General features: G+C 38.4%; 1 protein-coding gene across 1 annotated transcript in view; it reads right to left on the bottom strand.

Moving 5' to 3' along the window:
- LOC136836331 (peptidyl-prolyl cis-trans isomerase FKBP4-like) overlaps positions 1-21,097 on the bottom strand; it is a 374,461-nt gene that overhangs the window by 304,018 nt on the left and 49,346 nt on the right. The window contains 1 exon segment of the mRNA XM_067100503.1: positions 5,236-5,317. Within this exon segment, the coding sequence (XP_066956604.1) occupies positions 5,236-5,301 (66 nt within the window). The 5' untranslated portion in view covers positions 5,302-5,317.

The following is a 21,097-nucleotide window of genomic DNA, read 5'->3' as shown; positions in this document are numbered from 1 at the left end:
AAAGCTCGTAAAAACACAGAAGAGAGAACTGATATTTTGATGTTAAGGTGATGGCCTGAATAAAAATGGACATAAGTTAAGTTGTTGGCTGGTTTCCTATAAATACTGAATTTGCAATGAAATGGTTCTCTATGTATTAAAACATCTAAGAAAGGGAGGCAATTGCATTTTTCTAATTCTAAATTAAACTTAATGGATGGTATCTGGTTATTCAATTAGAAAGCATATCATTTACATCAATACCAGCAAGCAAAACAGCTAAAATATTGTCAACATACCTATACCACTTTATAAAGGAGTATAAATGATATTAGGTAAAAACATCGTTTTTCAAATAATTCCATATACAAGTTTGAGAGGAGCTGGGGATAAAGGGTTGCCCATTGCCAAACCAAATATTTGTTGGTAAAATGCACCATTGAATATAAACTTACAATCACAAATGCACAACGTAGTGAGTGAAATAATATGACTTACAGATAGAGGTAATTCATGATGGATTAGTTCATTACTAAGATACCCTAAAATAGAATCTATCAGGACTTTAGTAAAAAGAGAACAAACATCAAAACGAAGGAATCTATCAGTGGGGCAAAAAGCGATTTTGTTTAATTTATCAAATAAATCTAGACAATTATACACGTGAGAATCGGAGATAGTTCCAAGTAACGGGGATGAGCTTGGTAATATATTTCGAAAGTTTATATGATAATGAGCCAACAGTACTGATAATAGGCCGCATAGGATTATTTTCTTTGTGTGTTTATACTAATCCGAACAAGTAAGGTAACGAGGGAAATTTTTTACTGACAACTGATCTATTAGTTCTTTTTTATTTTTATGGATTTTTTCACTGTGCTGTTGAAATTTTTTATGACTTGATCAAGGGGATTTTTCGTTAGTTTTTTTGTAAGTCGTATCATCATCCAGTAGGACTTGCACTCGTCATATGTAGTCAACGTTATCTAAAATTACTATACTATTCGACTTATCAGCTTTTGTGATGTGGATTGTATTGTCCTTTTTTAAGATCGGTCAAACTTTTCTTATAGCGAGCAGGGAAATTACTTTCATGCCTAACATTCACAACTCCATGAACAATACCTTTAATTATGTCAACATGATTTCGAGGACAATCACAATATTTTTCAAATATACATAGGGACTTTTTTTGTTGGGAAATATTCACTAATTAGTGTATTTTGATGTTATTTTCATGACTACTATGAGATTCAGAGCCTTTATCCCGCTGTTTTTCTGGAATAATAGTAATAGTAGTAGTAATAATAATAATAATATAATAATAATATAATAATAATAATATTGAAAGAAATCGCTGCATCAGCTGCATTGATCTTGTATAGTCTTCTCTACTTTCCCCTATACAAGATCAATGCAGCTGATGCAGCGATTTCTTTCAATAATACTTGTTTTGAGAGAAGGCCCTCCCAATATACACCAATAATAATAATAATAATAATAATAATAATAATAATAATAATAATAATAATAATAATAATAATAAAATTTTTTCCAAGCATTTGTGTAGTAAATTTGTCAAAATTTTGAATGAACAAATAGTGATTCCCAGTAATTTTATTCTTGACTTGAGCAAGGAGGGGGGGGGTTTAATGTCAATTTACTTGACAGTTTGACATATTGGCCGGAGAGGAAGGAGTGTTGTGCTCAGAAGCTAATGTTTTTCAATCTTTTGATATTGTAAGGAGTTATTCTTCTCTCTCTCTCAGGAAAAGATACTGTTTGTGTGTTCACAGCGTTTTAAAAATGTGTAGTAAAGGTATTACATCTTTGGAAGACAAAAATCAAATTTTTTTGCTGTCAGGGATTAAAGAGATAAACTCTCCTCTCTTTCTCTCTCTCTCTTTCACCCCAGCCAGCCTTGCTGAATATATGTCAAAGTGGTAACTCCCTTTGTCTCTGCTTTGGCTGGAAGGCTTAGAAGTATGTACATATGTATTTTCAAGGGTACTAATGTTTAAGATGACCTTGAAATTACATTAATAATATAATTTCAAAGATTAATACAGAAATAGGATAATAATTTAAGGTATATTTGATGTAGGATTATACTTTAAGTATAATTTGGTATTTGAACTTTCACGATAGGCAGTTATAAGCATTTTTAGAGAGGGGGGGTTAGCAAGTATTCATGGATGGGTCTAGAACGCATCCCCCACAAACAAGGGGAGTTTACTATACATACATACATACATACATACACACACACACACACACACACACACACACACACACACACACACACACATATATATAAATAAATATATATATATATATATATATATATATATATATATATATATATATATATATATATACATATACAGTAAACCACCTGTATTAGCGTTCTCATGGTTCGGACTCACTCACATGATTCGCGGAGAAAATTCGCCCATTCACAGTATTTTTCACTGAGAAATATTCACTAATTACTGTATTTTCATATAATTTTCATGAATAAATGCACTTTTTGTGATAAAACTATTAAAAATACTCAGGTATAAGCATTTTTACAGGGTTTTTCTTGGTTTAGGCTATCAAAATGGGCAGTTCTAAGTGTTTTTAGAGGGGTTTTAAGCATTCATGGATTTGACCTATGTGGGACGGGGATGGGGTGTGGGACGGGGATGCGAATACGGGGTTCACTGTATGTATATATATATATATATATATATATATATATATATATATATATATATATATATATATATATACATATATATATATACAGTATACAGTATACAGTATATGCTAGGCGGGGTTCCATTTCTGAGGGTGTGATGATAACCGAAAATCACCGCCAACTGAAAATCGGTGATTTCGGTGACTTTTCGGCGATTTTCGGGGGTATTGGCACCGAAAAGCCCTGATTTTCGGTTATCAGTGCCTCTGTTAGGTACGTATTGGCGCTAATACCCAATTAGCGGTGCCGATAAGCAGAAATTGATGATTTTCGGCAGCGAAAATTGCAGATTTTCATCGCTAGACAAGCACCATAAAACCGGATCGCCATTAACAGGGGACTGCCTGTATATACATGCATGTGTGTGTATACACACACACACACACACACACACACACAGGCAGTCCCCGGTTTACGACGGGTCCAGCTTATGGTGTTCCGACGCTTTTCAATTATATTCATCAGAAATTATTTTCCGGTTTATGACGCTGAACCGATGGAAGAAATATGGCTCCAAAACGGCGGAATAATATAAACTTGGAGGTTTTTTGATGAAAAACTCAATAATAATGCAGTTTACATCGTTTTCAATGCACCAAAAGCATTAAACGTAACGTTTTCCTTGGATTTTTGACGATTTTTTGGCTTACGACAATTTTCGGTTTACAACGCGGGGTAGGAACGGAACCCCCTTTGTAAACCGGGGACTGCCTGTATACAGTAAACCCTCCGTATTAACTGTCTCACTATTCATGTATTTACGGATTTCTCTGTGAACGTTTCTACCCATTATTCGCGGAAAATTCACCCATTCACAGTTTTTCACTGAGAAATATTCACTATTTGCTGTATTTTCATATTTTCATGACTAAATGCACTTTTTGCGATAAAACTATTAAAATAATCAGGTATAAGCATTTTTAGAGGCTTTTTCGTGTTTAAACTATTAAAATAGGCAATTCTAAGTGATTTTTAGAGGGATTTTAAGTATTCGAGGATTTTAGCTATTCAGGGTGGGGGTGCGGTATGCATCCCCAGCAAATACGGGGGTTTACTGTATATATATATATATATACAGTAAAACCACTGTATGGCTGTATGCATTTACGCAAGAGTATAATGTTACTAACAATACTTTTATCATTCTCTTTCACTTTTTTAACTAGAAGATGGGGTAAAGAGATGGAGGAAAAGTTGTCTATTGTAATTTGGTCTTTCTCACTGCCTGATTATGCTGCTCCCTGTGTCCGCGCAAAATTCAAAAATACTTTATTACAAATAATATTGTGGTATCGGTATTAATTGCTTACCCCATTGTAAAATCGAATTATCGTAAGATGAATTATCATAACGTGAGCATTACCTAAGTATTTTAATAGTTTTGTCACAAAAAGTGCATTTAGCCATGAAAATGAGATGAAAATACAGTATTTAGTGAATAATTCTCAGTGAAAAATACCACGAATGGGAGAATTTTTCGCAAATAATATGTAGATAAGTTCCAAAGAGAAATCCGTGAATACACGAGTCAGCGAATCGTGAGAACGCGAATCCGGGTGGTTTACTGTACACACACATATATATATATATATATAATATACAGTACATATACAGGCAGTCCCCAGTTAACATTAAGTTTGGTTTACGGCACTGGTTTAGCGATGAAAATCGGCAATTTTCGGTGCTGAAAATTGCTGATTTCCGCTTAACAACGCCGATAATTTGGTATTAGAGTCGATACATACCTAACAGAGGCGCCAATAACCAAAAATCGCTGGAAAAGGGTCGAAAATCACCGATTTTCAGGCATCATCACACCCTCAGAACGGAATCCCCGCTGATAACCGGGGACTGCCTGTGTGTGTTTGGCGCACCCAGACCAGGGACCAAGGCCCCAAAGATATGTATGATATATATAAATTTCAAAAAAATTGAAAAAACTGCTCTCCAATAGTTGGCAATGCTGTGCAGCCTCAAGAAAATGTCAGTAACACCACTTACATCCATACACAGACTGAGAAAGGCTCTTGGGGGTTGAGGCCTAGAGAAGTTTCCAAGGTGGAGGGGGGAGGGTCAGATGGCTGGGGGTATGTAGAGGAATTCACTCAGAGAAGGGGTTGCTTTCAAAGGTGGGGGGCACTGGGGAGCAGTTTCTCTGGCTGGGAGGGGTGTGGAAGTAGTTTTGATGGGTGGAGAGCTCTAGGTAGATGTCTGACATGCCAGAGCTTGTTTTGGTTTATGTTGTGTTGTTATGTTTATGATTTTTTTTTTATCTATGAGACATCATGTAACTATGCTGTACACTGTGGTTCTAACTTATAGCACACAGATAAAAGTAAACACGTACTTTACGTGAAGAACCCAAAACGTGTAAATACAATTCTTAGTTTTTGCCAAACTCAATGACATCCAGCAGGTAAAGAGATCTGATAAGCTGAGGTTGGTAGATTATCCTACATTTCAAGTGGCCCCATATCTACACGTACTGTACAATCAAAGTATTAGCAGCTTACCTCCTTCAAAACACCTCCATCTTTGTTAGGTGTAAGATCAATCAGGTTAGTCTCCTCACCACCCATGATGGTTCAAAACACCCTGAAGAAACAGAAAAAAATATTAATTTACTAAGTAAATTGTGTTATTCCCAGGTATAAAAATCAGTCTTTTATGTCTTGGTAAAAAATACAACATATTTTTTAAGTAATTAGGTGTTTTTCATTGGTATAAAAATGATATTTTTATAATAAAGTTTTATGTATACTTACCCAGTAATTAAATTGCTATAGTTTCTATTAACCCTTAAACGCCTACTGGACGTATCATACGTCGACTAAAATTGTCTGTTGGGTGCTGAGTGGACGTATCGTACGTCGACTACAAAAAATTTCAACCTTGGTCAACTTTGACTGACCGAGAAATGGTCGAAAAAACGCAATTGTAAGCTAAAACTCTTACATTCTAGTAATATTCAATCATTTACCTTCATTTTGCAACAAATTGGAAGTCTCTAGCACAATATTTCGATTTATGGTGAATTTTTGAAAAACTTTTTCCTTTGGTAACTCTGCCCGAAAATTTCAGAAATTCTTTTCGTCATTTTGTCGGAAGTTTTGCACTGTTTTATATTACCCGTTACATAAAGTTTTTATATGAAAATGTGCGCAATTTCATGTAAAATACAGCAACATACAACCCATGGTTGTAGCTTTTATCAGTTTGGAAATATTTTCATATAAACCATGATAACTGCCAAATTTCACCTTTCAGTCAACTTTGACTCGACCGGGAAATGGTAAAAAACGCAATTGTAAGCTAAAACTCTTACATTCTAGTAATATTCAATCATTTACCTTCATTTTGCAACAAATTGGAAGTCTCTAGCACAATATTTCGATTTATGGTGAATTTTTGAAAAAACTTTTTTCTTACGTCCGCGCCAGAAATTCTTTTCGTCATTTGTCGTAATGTTTGCACCGTTTATATTAATCGATACATCAAGTTTTATATATGGAAATGTGCGCTATTTCATGTAGAATACAACAGAAAATAACTCATGGTTGTAACTTTTATCAGTTTTGAAATATTTTCATATAAATCACGATAACTGCCAAAATTTCAACCTTCGGTCAACTTTAACTTTCGACCGAAATGGTAAAAAAATGCATTTATAAGCTAAAACCCTTACATTCTAGTAATATTCAATCATGTACCTTCATTTGCAACAAACCGGAAGTCTCTAGCACAATATTTCTATTTATGGTGAATTTCTGAGAGAAAAAAAAAAAAAAAAAAAAAAACTTTTTCCTTACGTCTCTGCCGCAGTAACTCTGCCGAACATCTCAGAAATTCTTTAAATCACGCTGTCGTAATGTTTGCATCGTTTACATTAGTCGTTACATAAACTTTATATATGAAAATGTGCGCAATTTCATGTAGAATACAACAGAAAATAACTCATGGTTATAGCTTTTATCAGTTTTGAAATATTTTCACATAAATCACGATAACTGCCAAAATTTCAACCTTGGTCAACTTTAACTTTCGACCGAAATGGTAAAAAAACGCAATTGTAAGCCAAAACTTTTACATTCTAGTAATATTCAATAATTTACCTTCATTTTGCAATAAATTGGAAGTCTCTAGCACAATATTTCGATTTATGGTGAATTTTTGAAAAAACATTTTCCTTACATCATCCGCGGTAACTCGGCCGAACATCTCAGAAATTCTTTAAATCACGTTGTCGTAATGTTTGCCGATTTATATTAGTCGTTACATAAAGTTTTATATATGAAAATGTGTGCAATTTCATGTACAATACAACAGAAAATAACTCATGGTTGTATTTTTATCAGTTTTGAAATATATTCATATAAATCACGATAAATAGGGGTCAACTTTAACTCGACCGAAATGGTCAAAAACTGCAATTGTAAGCTAAAACACTTACAGTCTAGTAATATTCAATCAATTTCCTTCGTTCTTCAACAAACGGGAAGTCTCTAGCATAATATTTCGATTTATGGTGAATTTATGAAAAAAAAAAAAATTTTTACGTCCATGCGTTACGAATTCATGCATCATTTTGTGATAATATTTTCTCTGTGTTGCTTTGATCGTTTTACAATTTGTTATATACCAAAATCATCGCAATTTAGTGTGCAATACAAATAAAAAAATAATAATAACCCGTTAGCTTTACCGTTTTGCTCACAGCGCAATTTGTATAAAATTATATATGAAATTTTTTTTTTGCACTGTCATATATTTCAATATTTATACATGATAATCATATTTTTTCATTTCTGATGGTTGCATACTAAACTTCAGGCAATGACAAAAAAAGGAGCCAAAAATGAACTCTTAATCTTAAAAACTAAGCGTGCTGTGATTTTTTGAAAAAACTTTTTTCCTTAGCGCTAACTCCGAACAGCGCGGCATACGGGAGACGTTTTTGTAAATAGAGGCTCGGCGTTTAAGGGTTAACTGGCAGCTAAAAATTTTGAAATTCACAGGTCGTGTTATATTGTTTGGCTAGGTGACTATCCCTGCCTACTTTTGGGGTAACAGAGGAACAACTAGCAAAATTATTCAATTTGTTTGTGCCATAATGTTCATGTGGGGGGAGGAGGAAGGGCTACAATCATGTAATTACTTGGTAAGTATATATAAAATTTCATTTTATCATAAAAATATCATTTTTATATAAGTAACTTACCTAGTAATTACATTGCTGACTGACAGGAGGTGGGATGCATGAACAAATCTACCCCAAAAATTAATAATGGTAATTGAGAATAGAAGGGACTGCTAGCATTAAAAAATGCCTGATGTTTCCTTACTTATAAGGGAGCTGCTGCAGGAAGGTACTGCCTTTATTGACGCTCTCCTTATCATATAGTGGCGAGGCAGCATAGCCAAGGCTTGCCTACTATATTGGTAGGTACCTTGTAGCAAGGCTGATTCCAATTGCTGACAAAGGTAATAATGTTGCCCTGACCAGGGCGCAGTACAGAAAAAACGGCAATGAAATAAACTTCACCTAATGCCATAAAAAGTAAAAAACCACTGCCCAACTACAAAGGACTGGAGGGCACTCCGGTACACTGTACCCGAGGGCTCCCTTAAAAACTCCACCTCAAATCAAGGTGAAGAAAGGAAGGAAGGATTGCTTCCCCCAACACCACGCCAGCCACCAAAAATGGACCCAAAGTACTGCAATTATCGTAAACTGTTTCAATTTCCTTCATATAATGAGTTTCAAAGATTGACTTACATTTCCAAAAAGTAGCTTGCAATATCGAGGAGGGGACAAATTACACTTGAATGCCAGTGAAGTGGCTACAGCCCTAATTTCATGAGCTCTCACTTTACACAATGGAAAAAACTCATCTTCAACAGAAGAATGGGCTTCCGAGGAGAGGTCTCTAAGGAAGAATGCCAGGGCATTCTTTGAAAGTGGCCGAGAAGGATTCTTAACAGAACACCATAAGGCATTTGAAGGACCGTGAATCTTCTTTGTTCTGTGAATTAGTTCTGTGAAGATAAAACCTTAGAGCTTTCACAGGACACAATACTCTCTCTTCCTCATTTAGGCCTACAATCTCAGACAAGTTTTAACCCTTAAACGCCGAGCCTCTGTTTACAAAAAAACGTCTCCCCGTATGCCGGCGCCGTTCGGGAGTTGGTTGAAAGCGGAAAAAAAAGTTTTTCAAAAATCACAGCACGCTTAGTTTTTAAGATTAAGAGTTCATTTTTGGCTCCTTTTTTTGTCATTGCCTGAAGTTTAGTATGTAACCATCAGAAATGAAAAAAAAATATCATTATCATATATAAATATTGAAATATATGACAGCGCAAAAAAAAAAATTTTCATATATAATTTTATACAAATCGCTGTGAGCAAAAACAGTTAGAGCTAACGGGTTATTTTTTTCTTTGTATTGCACACTAAATTGCGATGATTTTGGTATATAACAAATTGTAAAACGATCAAAGCAACACAGACAAAATATTATCACAAAATGATGCATGAATTTGTAACGCATGGACGTAAAAAATGTTTTTTCAAAACTTCACCATAAAACGAGATATTGTGCTAGAGACTTCCCGTTTGTTGAAAAATGAAGCTAATTGATTGAATATTACTAGACTGTAAGTGTTTTAGCTTACAATTGCAGTTTTCGACCATTTTGGTCGAGTTAAAGTTGACCGAAAGTAGAATTTTTTTTATTTATCGTGATTTATATAAATATATTTCAAAACTGATAAAAGCTACAACCATGAGTTATTTTCTGTTGTATTGTACATGAGATTGTGCACATTTTCATATATAAAACTTTATGTAACGACTAATATAAAACGGTGCAAATATTACGACAACATGACGGAAGAATTTCCGAGATGTTCGGCCGAGTTACCGCGCAGACGTAAGGAAAATGTTTTTTTAAAAAATTCACCATAAATCGAAATATTGTGCTAGAGACTTCCAATTGTTTGCAAAATGAAGGTAAATGATTGAATATTACTAGAATGTAAGAGTTTTAGCTTACAATTGCGTTTTTTTACCATTTCGGTCGAGTTAAATTTGACCGAAGGTTGAAATTTTGGCAGTTATCGTGATTTATGTGAAAATATTTCAAGTGATAAAAGCTACAACCATGAATTATTTTCTGTTGTATTCTACATGAAATTGCGCACATTTTCATATATAAAAGTTTATGTAATGACTAATGTAAAATGATGCAAACATTACGACAACGTGTGAAAAGAATTTCCGAGATGTTCGGCCGAGTTACGTGGCGCAGAGCGTAAGGAAAGTTTTTTTTCAGAAATTCACCATAAATCGAAATATTGTGCTATAGGCTTCCAGTTTGTTGCAAAATGAAGGTACATGATTGAATATTACTAGAATGTAAGAGTTTTAGCTTATAATTGCGTTTTTGACCATTTCGGTTGAGTTAAAGTTGACCGAAGGTTGAAATTTTGGCAGTTATCTTGATTTATATGAAAATATTTCCAAACTGATAAAAGCTACAACCATGAGTTATTTTCTGTTGTATTCTACATGAAATTGCCCACATTTCCATATATAAAACTTTATGTAACGACTAATATAAAACGGTGCAAACATTACGACAACGTGTGAAAAGAATTTCTGGCGCGGACGTAAGGAAAAAGTTTTTCAAAAATTCACCATAAATCGAAATATTGTGCTAGAGACTTCCAATTGTTTGCAAAATGAAGGTAAATGATTGAATATTACTAGAATGTAAGAGTTTTAGCTTACAATTGCATTTTTTTACCATTTCGGTCGAGTCAAAGTAGACCAAAGGTTGAAATTTTGGCACTTATCGTGGTTTATATGAAAATATTTCCAAACTGATAAAAGCTACAACCATGGGTTGTATTTTGCTGTATTTTACATGAAATTGCGCACATTTTCATATATAAAACTTTATGTAACGGCTAATATAAAACAGTGCAAAAATTACGACAAAATGATGAAAGAATTTCTGAAATTTTCGGCCGAGTTACGCGGCGTAAGGAAAAGATTTTTCAAAAATTCACCATAAATCGAAATATTGTGCTAGAGACTTCCAATTTGTTGCAAAATGAAGGTACATGATTGAATATTACTAGAATGTAAGAGTTTTAGCTTACAATTGCGTTTTTCGACCATTTCGGTCGAGTCAAAGTTGACCGAAGGTTGAAATTTTTTGTAGTCGATGTACGGTGCGTAATTTGACACCCAACAGACAATTTTAGTCGACGTATGATACGTCCAGTAGGCATTTAAGGGTTAATTGCAAAGGAACACTCCCCTGAGTCTGAAGACAGAGCTTAACATGGCCCTATAACCCTTGATCGTCAAGGATGACAGGTTCCTGTAGGTCTTAAGATATAGTAGAAAGCCTGCTATTTCGGCTATAGATGTCTGAGAAGACGACACTCTGCGCTTCCTGCACCATTCTCTGAAAATTGTCCGCTTAGCCTGATAAGCGGACAATTTTCAGAGAATGTGCAGGAAGCATAGAGTGTCGTCTTCTCAGACATCTATAGCCGAAATAGCAGGCTTTCTACTATATCTTAAGACCTACAGGAACCTGTCAATAGCTTCTTGACTTCGATCTTGAAAACCCCTTTTTTCTAAGAAGTCTCCTGACAGTCTGTATCCTGTCAGGGCCAGAGTAGACAATCCCTGATGAAAACGCCAGAAGTGGGGTTGTTTTAGCAGACGAGGTTTTTGAGGTAACAACCTTGGAAAGTCTGTGAGGAGGTCGAGGAGATCTGGGAACCATTCCTTCGTTGGCCAAAAGGGGGCCACAAGGATCATTGACAGATTTTGATGAGTTTGGAATTTGTTGATCATCTATCTTAGCATGCTGAAGGGGGGAAACACACAAAGGTGACTGTTTGACCAGTCCTGAAGCATGGCATCGGTTGCCCACGCTGAAGGATCCGGAACTGGTGAGCAAAACAGAGGGAGATGATGGCTTCTGGAAGTCGCGAACAGGTGCATGACCGGAGTCCCCCACAACTTCCAAAGATGCGAGCAAACATGAGGATCCAGAGTGCACTCCATGGGTAACGCCTGTCTCCAGTAACTTAGCTCATCCGTCAAAATGTTAAGCTTCCCCTGGATGAAGCGAGTTAGAAGCCTGACTTGAAATTGCTCTGCCCAAAGCAGAAGGTCCCTTGCCGTCTCGTAAAGGGAGAAAGAGTGTGTTCCCCCCCGCCCCTGGGTTTTTGATATACGCCAGGGCAGTCGTACCGTTGGAGTGCACTGTGATTGTCTTGTACATTTCTTCTTTGAAAAATTCTAACCCCAGAGAAACTGCCTTCAACTTCTTGACATTATGTGCCTGAAATTTCCTTGTCTGCCAACAAGGCTCCCCAACCTAGGTTCGACACATCTGAGAAGTAGTCTAGGTTGGGGTTCAAATGGAAGGAGAGATTTCCCTTGCAACAACCTTCCTTCTACGCTCCATCAACACAGATCCTCATTTATCTCTGGAGTTACTCAGAACACGAAAGAGTCTGGGTATTTTTTCCTGTTCCAACTGATTCTTAAGAAGAACTGGAGCAGTCTCACATGAAGTCTGCCCAGGAGTACGAACTGTTCTATGGATGATAACGTCCCGAGAAGACTCATACATTCGTTGGCAGAGCATTGGTCCAAAAGAAGAAATCTGTGCACTATCTTGAGGCAAGACTGTATCCTCTTTGGTGAGGGAAAAACTGAAAACTCTGAGTCTATTATCATCCCTAGATAAAGAATCCGTTGCGATGGAATCAATTGAGACTTCTGAATGTTGATTGTCAATCCCACCTCCTGGGCTACAAGAGTCTTTTGAAGGTCCTCCGTCCAAGTAAAGGGAGATCTTGATTCGCATCAGATGGAGCCATTTTGCTAAGGGAGAGAGCACTCCGGTAAACACTTGAGGCGCCATCGATAACCCGAAACATAGAGTGCGGAACTGGAACACTTTGTTCCTAAACACAAACTTCAGAAACTTCCTCGATTCCTGATGTATTGGGACATGGAAGTACGCATCCTGCACGTCTATAGATGTCATCCAGTCTCCGTGGTGAATGGATGACATGATGGTTCGATCTGTCTCCATCTATAGATGTCATCCAGTCTCCCTGGTGAATGGATGATATGATGGTTCGATATGTCTCCATCTTGAACTTTGTCTTCTGAACGAAGACATTCAATGCGCTGATGTCCAGGATGGGCCTCCAGCCCCCTGAAGCTTTGGGTGCCACAAAAAAACAATTGTAGAACCCCGGGGAGCCCACATTCTCTACTAATTCAATTGTCCCCTTCTAGAGAAGGGACGACACTCCTTCTGAGAGGGCCAAAGACTTTTTCGACTCTTTGGAGTACGCTGACAATGTTATTAGAGAGCTGCTTATAGGTGACTTTTCTTTGAAAGGGATAGAATAGCCTTCCCTCAAAACATTGACAATCCAGACCTCTGCATCCCCTCTCTCTCTCCACTTCTCCCTGAAGAGCAGGAGCCTGGCCCCTACAGACTTTGGAGGACGGAATTCTTACTTGCGAGAGGCAGAACGGGATGAGGATCTCTTAATGGCTCTGGAGACAATCTGCTGGAAAACCAGGATCTTTGTCTGCTGCCACGAAAGGGCAGTCTGCAGCAGGGAGACTGTCCTGGAGGTATGAGCAGGCACCTCCTTAGGATGCCTAGAGGATTGGGAAAGATGATCTAGCATACAGTCATACCATGAACTTACACGAGGTTAGGTTCCAGAACCCCTCGCACTGGGTGAATTTTCACGTAAGTTTGGCATGGTCTCTAAAAATGCTAATAAATGCTTATTTCTAAAGTTTATACACTAAATATGACTCTAATCATGCTCCCAAATTATTAAATTAACTTTTAAATGAACTTAATGTTAATGTAATTTCATTTAAAAGTTAGCTTAATACATTACCCTAAAAAAAGAAATAAATGGTTGACATAAAAATAGAGTTAGAAGAGAATTTCTCTCTCTCTCTCTCTCTCCCCCCTTCCAACCGATCTATTTTTAGATGTCTTCCCAACCTCTTTTTAATAACTTCTTTATTCTACGTCTCTTTCTCTTTGTTTTTAAATGCTTTTTCATGAACAAACAGTACTTTTTATTTGGACTAATACAACTTTTAGTTATTAATTCTCTATGTTTTAGAATGTATTTGCCACATTAGCGCATTTACAGTTCGTAGACGGTACAGATAAAATTAGATAAATTTAAACTATCTACTGTATAGGTAAAGACATACAGAGAAATGATAAGTTGTAAAAATGTGTGATGATTAACTATGAGAGAGAGAGAGAGAGAGAGAGAGAGAGAGAGAGAGAGAGAGAGAGAGAGAGAGAGAGAGAGAGAGAGAGAGAGAGAAAGGGTTGTCCTTATTTTAAGAGAGAGAAATTACTTATCAATTATTTCGGAGACTGAGAAAATAACACAGAGAGAGAGAGAGAGAGAGAGAGAGAGAGAGAGAGAGAGAGAGAGAGAGAGAGAGAGAGAGAGATATTGTCCTTACTTGAAATCTCAAGTTAAATTATTTATGAATTATTATGGAGACAGAGAGAGAGAATAACATATGAGAGAGAGAGAGAGAGAGTTATTCTTAAGTGAGAGAGAGAGAGTTATTCTTACGTTAGATATCAAAATATGGAAATTTAGATTAAACTAACTTTTAAATGAAATTAAAGCTACAGTAATTTCATTTAAAAGTTAGCTTAATACATTACCCTTAAAAAAAGAAATAAACGGTTAAGATAAGAATATAAGAGTGTGGGAAGATTAGTATACTATTTCTCTCTCCTCCCATTCCACCGATCTATTTTTAGAAGTCTTTCAACCTCGTTTTTAAAAACTTCTTTATTCTGTCTCATTCTCTTTGTTCTGAAATGCTCTATGTCTGTATGTTTTATAATGGCGAATTTACAGTTTGTAAACAGTACAGGTAAAACTAGATCAATTTATAATTATCTACTGCACAGTTAAAGACAGTAATATGTAGGTTGGCTATCTATGATGAAATCAGAGAGAAAGAGAGAGAGAGAGAGAGAGAGAGAGAGAGAGAGAGAGAGAAGAGACTTTTTACAAGAAACATTTGACCTCTGATCAGCAACACTCCCCCTTCTTGTCATGTCAAATGACATGTCTGATAGCTTTGCTTTCGAATTTCTTACAAAAGATGAGGGGAAGAATTTGTTTGTTTAAAATAATACGAATTTTGTAATTACAGGCAGTCCCTAGAAGCAAGAAAAGTTCCGTTCTACGAACGTTAGTTAAAAATGGCGAAACGAAAAATCGTTGAAAATCGTCAAAAATCCTAAGAAAACCTTACTTTTAATGCTCTGGGTGTATTGAAAAGCGATGTAAACTGCATTTTTACTGAATTTTCATAAAAAAACTCCAAACTTTGATTATTCTGCCATTTTGGAGCCATATTTCTTCCGATCGGATGGACAACACGATCATAACCCTGCATGTTGATGTTTGTATAACCGGAAATAATTTCTGATGAATATATCTGAAAAGCTTTGTAACCTCGAACGTTGTGGCGGACCATCTTAAACTGGGGACTGCCTGTACAATTATTATTATTATTATTTAATCTTATTAATATCTGAAAATTAGTACTTATTAATAGGCAAAAAATTTATTTATCATACAAAACAAATACCGCAAACATACCTGTGTATATGTAAAATAAAAATTCTCTCATCTCAGTGAGAGAGAGAGAGAGAGAGAGAGAGAGAGAGAGAGAGAGAGAGAGAGAGAGAGAGAGAGAGAGAGAGAGAGAGAGAGAGAGAGAGAGAAATTTTTACTTTTAATATTTAATGTTATTCAATTCATACATAAAAGCTTGAAAACTTATAAATTAAATAAAAAATTAAACACTTTTGCAGGGTTTCTCAGTGTTCGTGTGTCTGTGAAAAACTTGTGTATGACCATTAGTTAGGTTCCAATGAAAAATTCGTGTGTCTGGGAATTCGCGCAACTTGAGTCAAGCAAGTTCAGGGTATTACTGTATTCTTCTTCTGAAGGTCCGAAGAAATCTCATGAACTGTAGCCTGCGGGAACAGGTGATGATGATCCAGTGGGGAAAACTGAAGGGCCGACTTCTGGGAGGGAGTCACTCCCCTAGAGGTGCAGAACACCACAGTTCTCTCTTCTTTAAAACTCCCATTGTGTAAAGGAAAGCTAATGCCTGGGAACCAACCCTGATTCTTTTATTGATACACGCGAGGATCCCCCAGCAAGTTGGAGGCACGATCTTCAGGAATAGTAGAGCAGTCCTTAATCTTACGGGCAAGAGAACCCACTGCCCAATCGAGAAAACTCAACCCTTAAGGTGTGAGAGTTCTGTCGAACTGAACATGATCTTCACTGAAGCAAAGGCAGATCTACAAGAGGAATCGATCAACCCAGAGAAGTCCCCCTGGGAGGAGGCAGAAACTCCCACAGAAGGAGCTTCCCCTGTGGCATAAAAGAGCTGTCTCCTCTTAGACAATCTAGGAGGAGGGAAGCTGAAAATGGCTCTACCTTGTTCCCTCATCTCTGCTAGCCATCCCTCAATAACACCGAAGGCTTTCTTGGCAGAAGAAGACAGCACTAACTTGGGTAGTCTCGAAGACTTGGAAGACTGTGACTCCCCAAGAAAAGTCGATGTGGGCGATGAAGGAGCTGCAGGCGAAAAGCAATTTGGGAAGGTAGCAAGAACACACCTTAGCAGTGATGCATAAGCTGAAGGACAGGTGTCTTGAGCAATAACTTCTTCCTTGTCCGAAGATGCAGGAGACAAAGCCAAGTGCATAGGTTGGGGGATTGACAGAGCCTTCAACAAGCTCAAAATACTGTCAAGCTTGCTCAGAATCGGGTCTACCACGGACGGTTCTTGCTTGCTAAAAGAGGGTAAAGCCTGAGGCGTGGAAGTTTGAGACACACAAGAATGGCCAACTGCTTGGGGAACAATAACGGCCAAAGAAGTCAAAGTGTCGGTGGCATAAGCACGGTGACACTCTGGTGCCAACAGAAGATCGGGGGCCAAAGGAAGCTCGGGTGCCACAGGGTGCTTCACCTTAGTTGGCGATCCATGAATCACAGAGTGGATGGGCGAAGACGGGCGCTGTGTGATGATCTAGAGAAGAAGAGTGCTCTGACACAGCAGCACGAGGAGCCAATAAGCTCTGAGATGATTTTGGGTGCTCGGAAGAAACCGGGCATTCAGCAGTCAAAGGAGCTTCCAACACTGCAGGGGGCTCTGGGAGCCAGAGGAGTCTCAGGTGCAAGAAGATGCTCAGAAGATGCCTTAGACGAAGAGCGCTTACAAAAAGCAGGATACCTGGAAGCTGCTCTCTGACTCTCTACAATGGGAGGAACAGAAGGAAAATGTTCCGGACTGTCCCAATGACTGCAAGACAGGAGACAAATGAAAACAGGTTCCTTGAATTTCTTATACGGTACTGAAGGAGAATGAGACACATCACCCGCACACCTTTTCAAAGGGCATGATTCATCCACAACATGCCATTGGCATCTGGAGGAAGAATCATCTGAGCTAGATGAAATGCACGTCCAGGCATACACCTTTCCAGCAGAGCGTTTGGCTGCAAAGCATGTGGGCAGAGGCTGATATTATATCCTGAAAAATAAAATGATCATAATAAGTGAAGCAAGACTTGATCCATTACTTGAATCACGAATCCCGATGCATGTCCAGGGATACGCCTTTACAGTGGCATTTGGCTGCAACCTGGGATTCAACAACAGGTTCAACCGAGGGGGGTGACCACCCGTGGGCAGACCCCACCGACCTCCCTTAGGCTACCAGTTTGACTCTTCCCAGGTTCAGACCTTTGCCTAGGAGAATTGGCAGGACAGGCAGCCACCTCCTCCACCAACACATCACTGACACTAGGCACAATCGGGCACTCCAATGACACTGCACTGGCACTAGGAGTAACACGGTGCTCTGAGTCACTCTTATTGTCCACAAGGACCTTAACCGAACAGGCTAATTACGCAATCAAGGTTTAACAATCAATTAAAACCTTTTATCAAGGCTGGCAATGGTGTTGGGTTCGGAAGTGAGAGCTGGGTAAAGGAGCGGGTTGTATTGCAGGAGAACTGGGTACGGGATCAACAGAAATAACAGGAACGTCAATCTCAACGTTAGCATTACAGTGTCAACATCATGATCAACAGATGATCCCTGACTAGCTAAAGGCTTACTAATCCGTCTGGCTGTCGCTTTTCTCTTTTTATCCCTAGCCAGTTTGTTTAAATGAGATCTCAGTCTTCCACTTCTTACTGTCCCAGTCTACACATTCATTACATCGTAAGTCTTCTGAACAAATTTGTCCCCTACAATCTGTGCAGATAGAATGTGAATCGTAAGATTCCTTAGTCAAACGCGTATTGCAGCCTTTGCTGCAATACCTAAAGCTAGTCGAACTTGAGTCTGACATTTGGAAAAAACAAGTCAACTAAAGTCACAATCGGTAAATAAGGAAAGTCGTTATAAAGAGAATCACAATAAAGGTAAAAAAAGAGTCCAACTCTATCTAATAATGGTGAAAGGCTATCAAAGCAAGAATACTTCACCAAATACGATGAGAAATCAATAGGAGAGACGAATTCCAAATTCAGAGCTGCTGCTAAAAGCTGGTGTACAGCCATTAGCCGGCAGAAACAAATTGAACATTTTTGCTAGTTGTTCCTCTCTTACCCTGAAGGTGGGCGGGGTTAGTCACCTAGCCAAACAAAACAGTACAACCCGCGAATTTCAAAATTTTTAGCTGCCGGTTAATAGAAACTATAGCAATGTAATTACTTGGTAAGTTACATGTATAAAATTTCGAAATTCGCGGGCCGTGCTCATTTGGTTTGGGGTAGGTGACATGCCCTGCCCACTTCTGGGGGGAAGGGGGGAAAGAGAGGAACAACTTGGCAAAGAGCTCAATTTGTTTATTCCCTTATGTCCATGCGAGGGGAGGAGGGCAGGCTCCGATCATGTAATTACTGGGTAAGTATATATAAAACTTTATTCTATTATAAAAACATAATTTTTAATATAAGTTACTTACCCAGTAATTACATAGCTGATTCCCACATTGAGAGGAGGTGGGCAGGCTTGGATATACCCCAAAGCATTATTAATGGTAATGAATTTGAGAATACAAAAACTGTTAACACTGAGTCAACGTTTGTTGTTCCTTACCTAATAAGGAGCTGCTGCAGGTAGATACTGAGTCTGGTTGGTGCTCCTCCTCATCGTATCTTGTAGAGGCGAGGCGTTAGAGCCTGAGGCACCTACTTCTACAGTGGGTGCTTTGCAGCAATGGACCAATTCTGATGGCTAGCAAAGAATAAGGATAGCCCTGGCCAAAAGACTGGAGGGTATTCCCAGGCTCCTCTATGACTTAACACCCTATGCAAGGCGACGATACAAAGGAAGGACACTGCCTCCTATGTTTCCTTCCCCAACACCACACCAGCTGCATAAAACAGACCCAAGGTACTGCACTGATCATGCACTGTTTCTATATCCCTTAGTAATGGGAAGCAAAAACCAATTTACATTTCCAAAAGGTTGATTGTTGAATAGAAGCAAGGGATAAATTTCGCTCAAACGCTAAAGCAGCAACTGCCTGAATCTTATGAGCTTTTTCCTTACATGAAGGGAAAGACCCCTCTCCAACCATGGAGTGGGCTTCTGATGTGCTTCTGATGTGAGGTCCCTGAAAAAAATGCCAGGGCATTCTTGGACAGAAGCTGTGAGGGGTTTTTCACAGAACACCAAAGGCTGCTTGAAATTCCCCGAATTGAATTCATTCTGTGCAGGTAATATTTAAGGGCCATCACAGGACGGAGTTTTCTCTCTTCTTCAGCTGGACCTACAACTTCAGACAAGCTCTTAATAGTAAAAGAATGAGGCCATGGTTTCCATGGCATTTCATTCTTAGCTAAGAAACTCAATGAAAAAGAACACTGTGTTTTGTTGTGAAAAGCCAATTCTTTTGCCTGGTAAGATCTCTTAAAGAGATAGAGTTCATAGGCTCAAAGCGAGGGCTGGATAGCCATCTTAGAACAATGTCTAAGTTCCGTGAGACTAATGGAACTTCCTTCTGGTTAACTGACTCGAAGGACTTAATTAGGCCCAACACGTCCTGGTTGGAGGATAAGTCCATTCCTCTGTGGTGGAAGACAAGCTTAGCATTGCTTTGGACCCCTTAATAGTGGAGGTAGAGAGACCTCTAGAAGTTTGTAGGTATAGCAGAAAATCTGCTATTTCCGCTATAGTTGTTTTAGTAGACTCTCTCAGATGACTGCCTTCTGCGCCTGGCAATAAAATCGGAAGCTGCTTTTGAAAAGCCCTTCTTTTTGAGCAATCGCTTAACAGTTTGTACCCTGTCAGGGCCAGAGTAGATAGGTTTTGATGAAACCATCTGAAGTGAGGCTGTTTGAGTAATTGCTGCTTTTGAGGCAGCAGTCTCAGAAAGTCTGTGAGAAGTTCCAGTAGATCCGGAAACCATTCCTTCACTGGCCAAAAGGGAGCTATCAGTATCATGGATACATTTTGGTGGGACCGGAATTTGTTTAATGCCTGCCTCTCCATACTGAATGGAGGAAAGGCAGAAAGCTCTTAGTTTTACCAGTCCAGCAACACTGCATCGGTCGCCCATGCTAGAGGGTCTGGGATTGGTGAACCGAAAAGAGGGAGCCAATGGTTCCCGGAGGAGGCAAAAAGATTTAACATAGGGTTCCCCCACAGTTTCCATAAATCCAGACAAACTATTGGGTCTAACGTCAACTCAGTGGGAAGAACTTGTTTCTGGAGGCTTAATTTGTCTGCCAGAACACTGAGCTTCCCTTGTATGAAGTGGGTCACTATGGTGTTGTTCTGATCCAACCAGAGGAGGTGGTCCATCGCTGTCTCGTACAGGGGGAAAGAACTGTCCCTCCACTTCTTGATGTAAGACAGCACAGCCATGCTGTCCAAATTACTGCCACTGTCTTGCTGTGTACTTCTGAAACAAAGAATTGAAGGCCCAGATGTATTGTCTTTAGCTCCTTCACGTTTATGTGCCAAGATCTTTGTTCTTGGGACCAAGTTCCTGTGATCCCTTTGCTCCCTAGGAGAGCTCCCCAACCTCGATCTGATGCATCCAAGAAGAATTCTAAGTTGGGGTTCAGAGGGAGAAGAGACTTCCTTTCTGTCAGTCATCTCTTGCAATTCCACCAGCGTATATCCTCTTTTATTTCTCTTGTTACCGGAACTTCTTCCTGTTCCAGCTGGCTCTTAGATAATACTGAAGAGGCCTCATATGTAGTCTCCCCAAAGAGACG

This window comes from Macrobrachium rosenbergii, chromosome 4 (genome assembly GCF_040412425.1).
Source record: "Macrobrachium rosenbergii isolate ZJJX-2024 chromosome 4, ASM4041242v1, whole genome shotgun sequence".
NCBI classification, from domain to species: domain Eukaryota; kingdom Metazoa; phylum Arthropoda; class Malacostraca; order Decapoda; family Palaemonidae; genus Macrobrachium; species Macrobrachium rosenbergii.
Note: the sequence above shows the minus strand (reverse complement) of the source record. Positions and strands in the feature narration are given on the sequence as shown.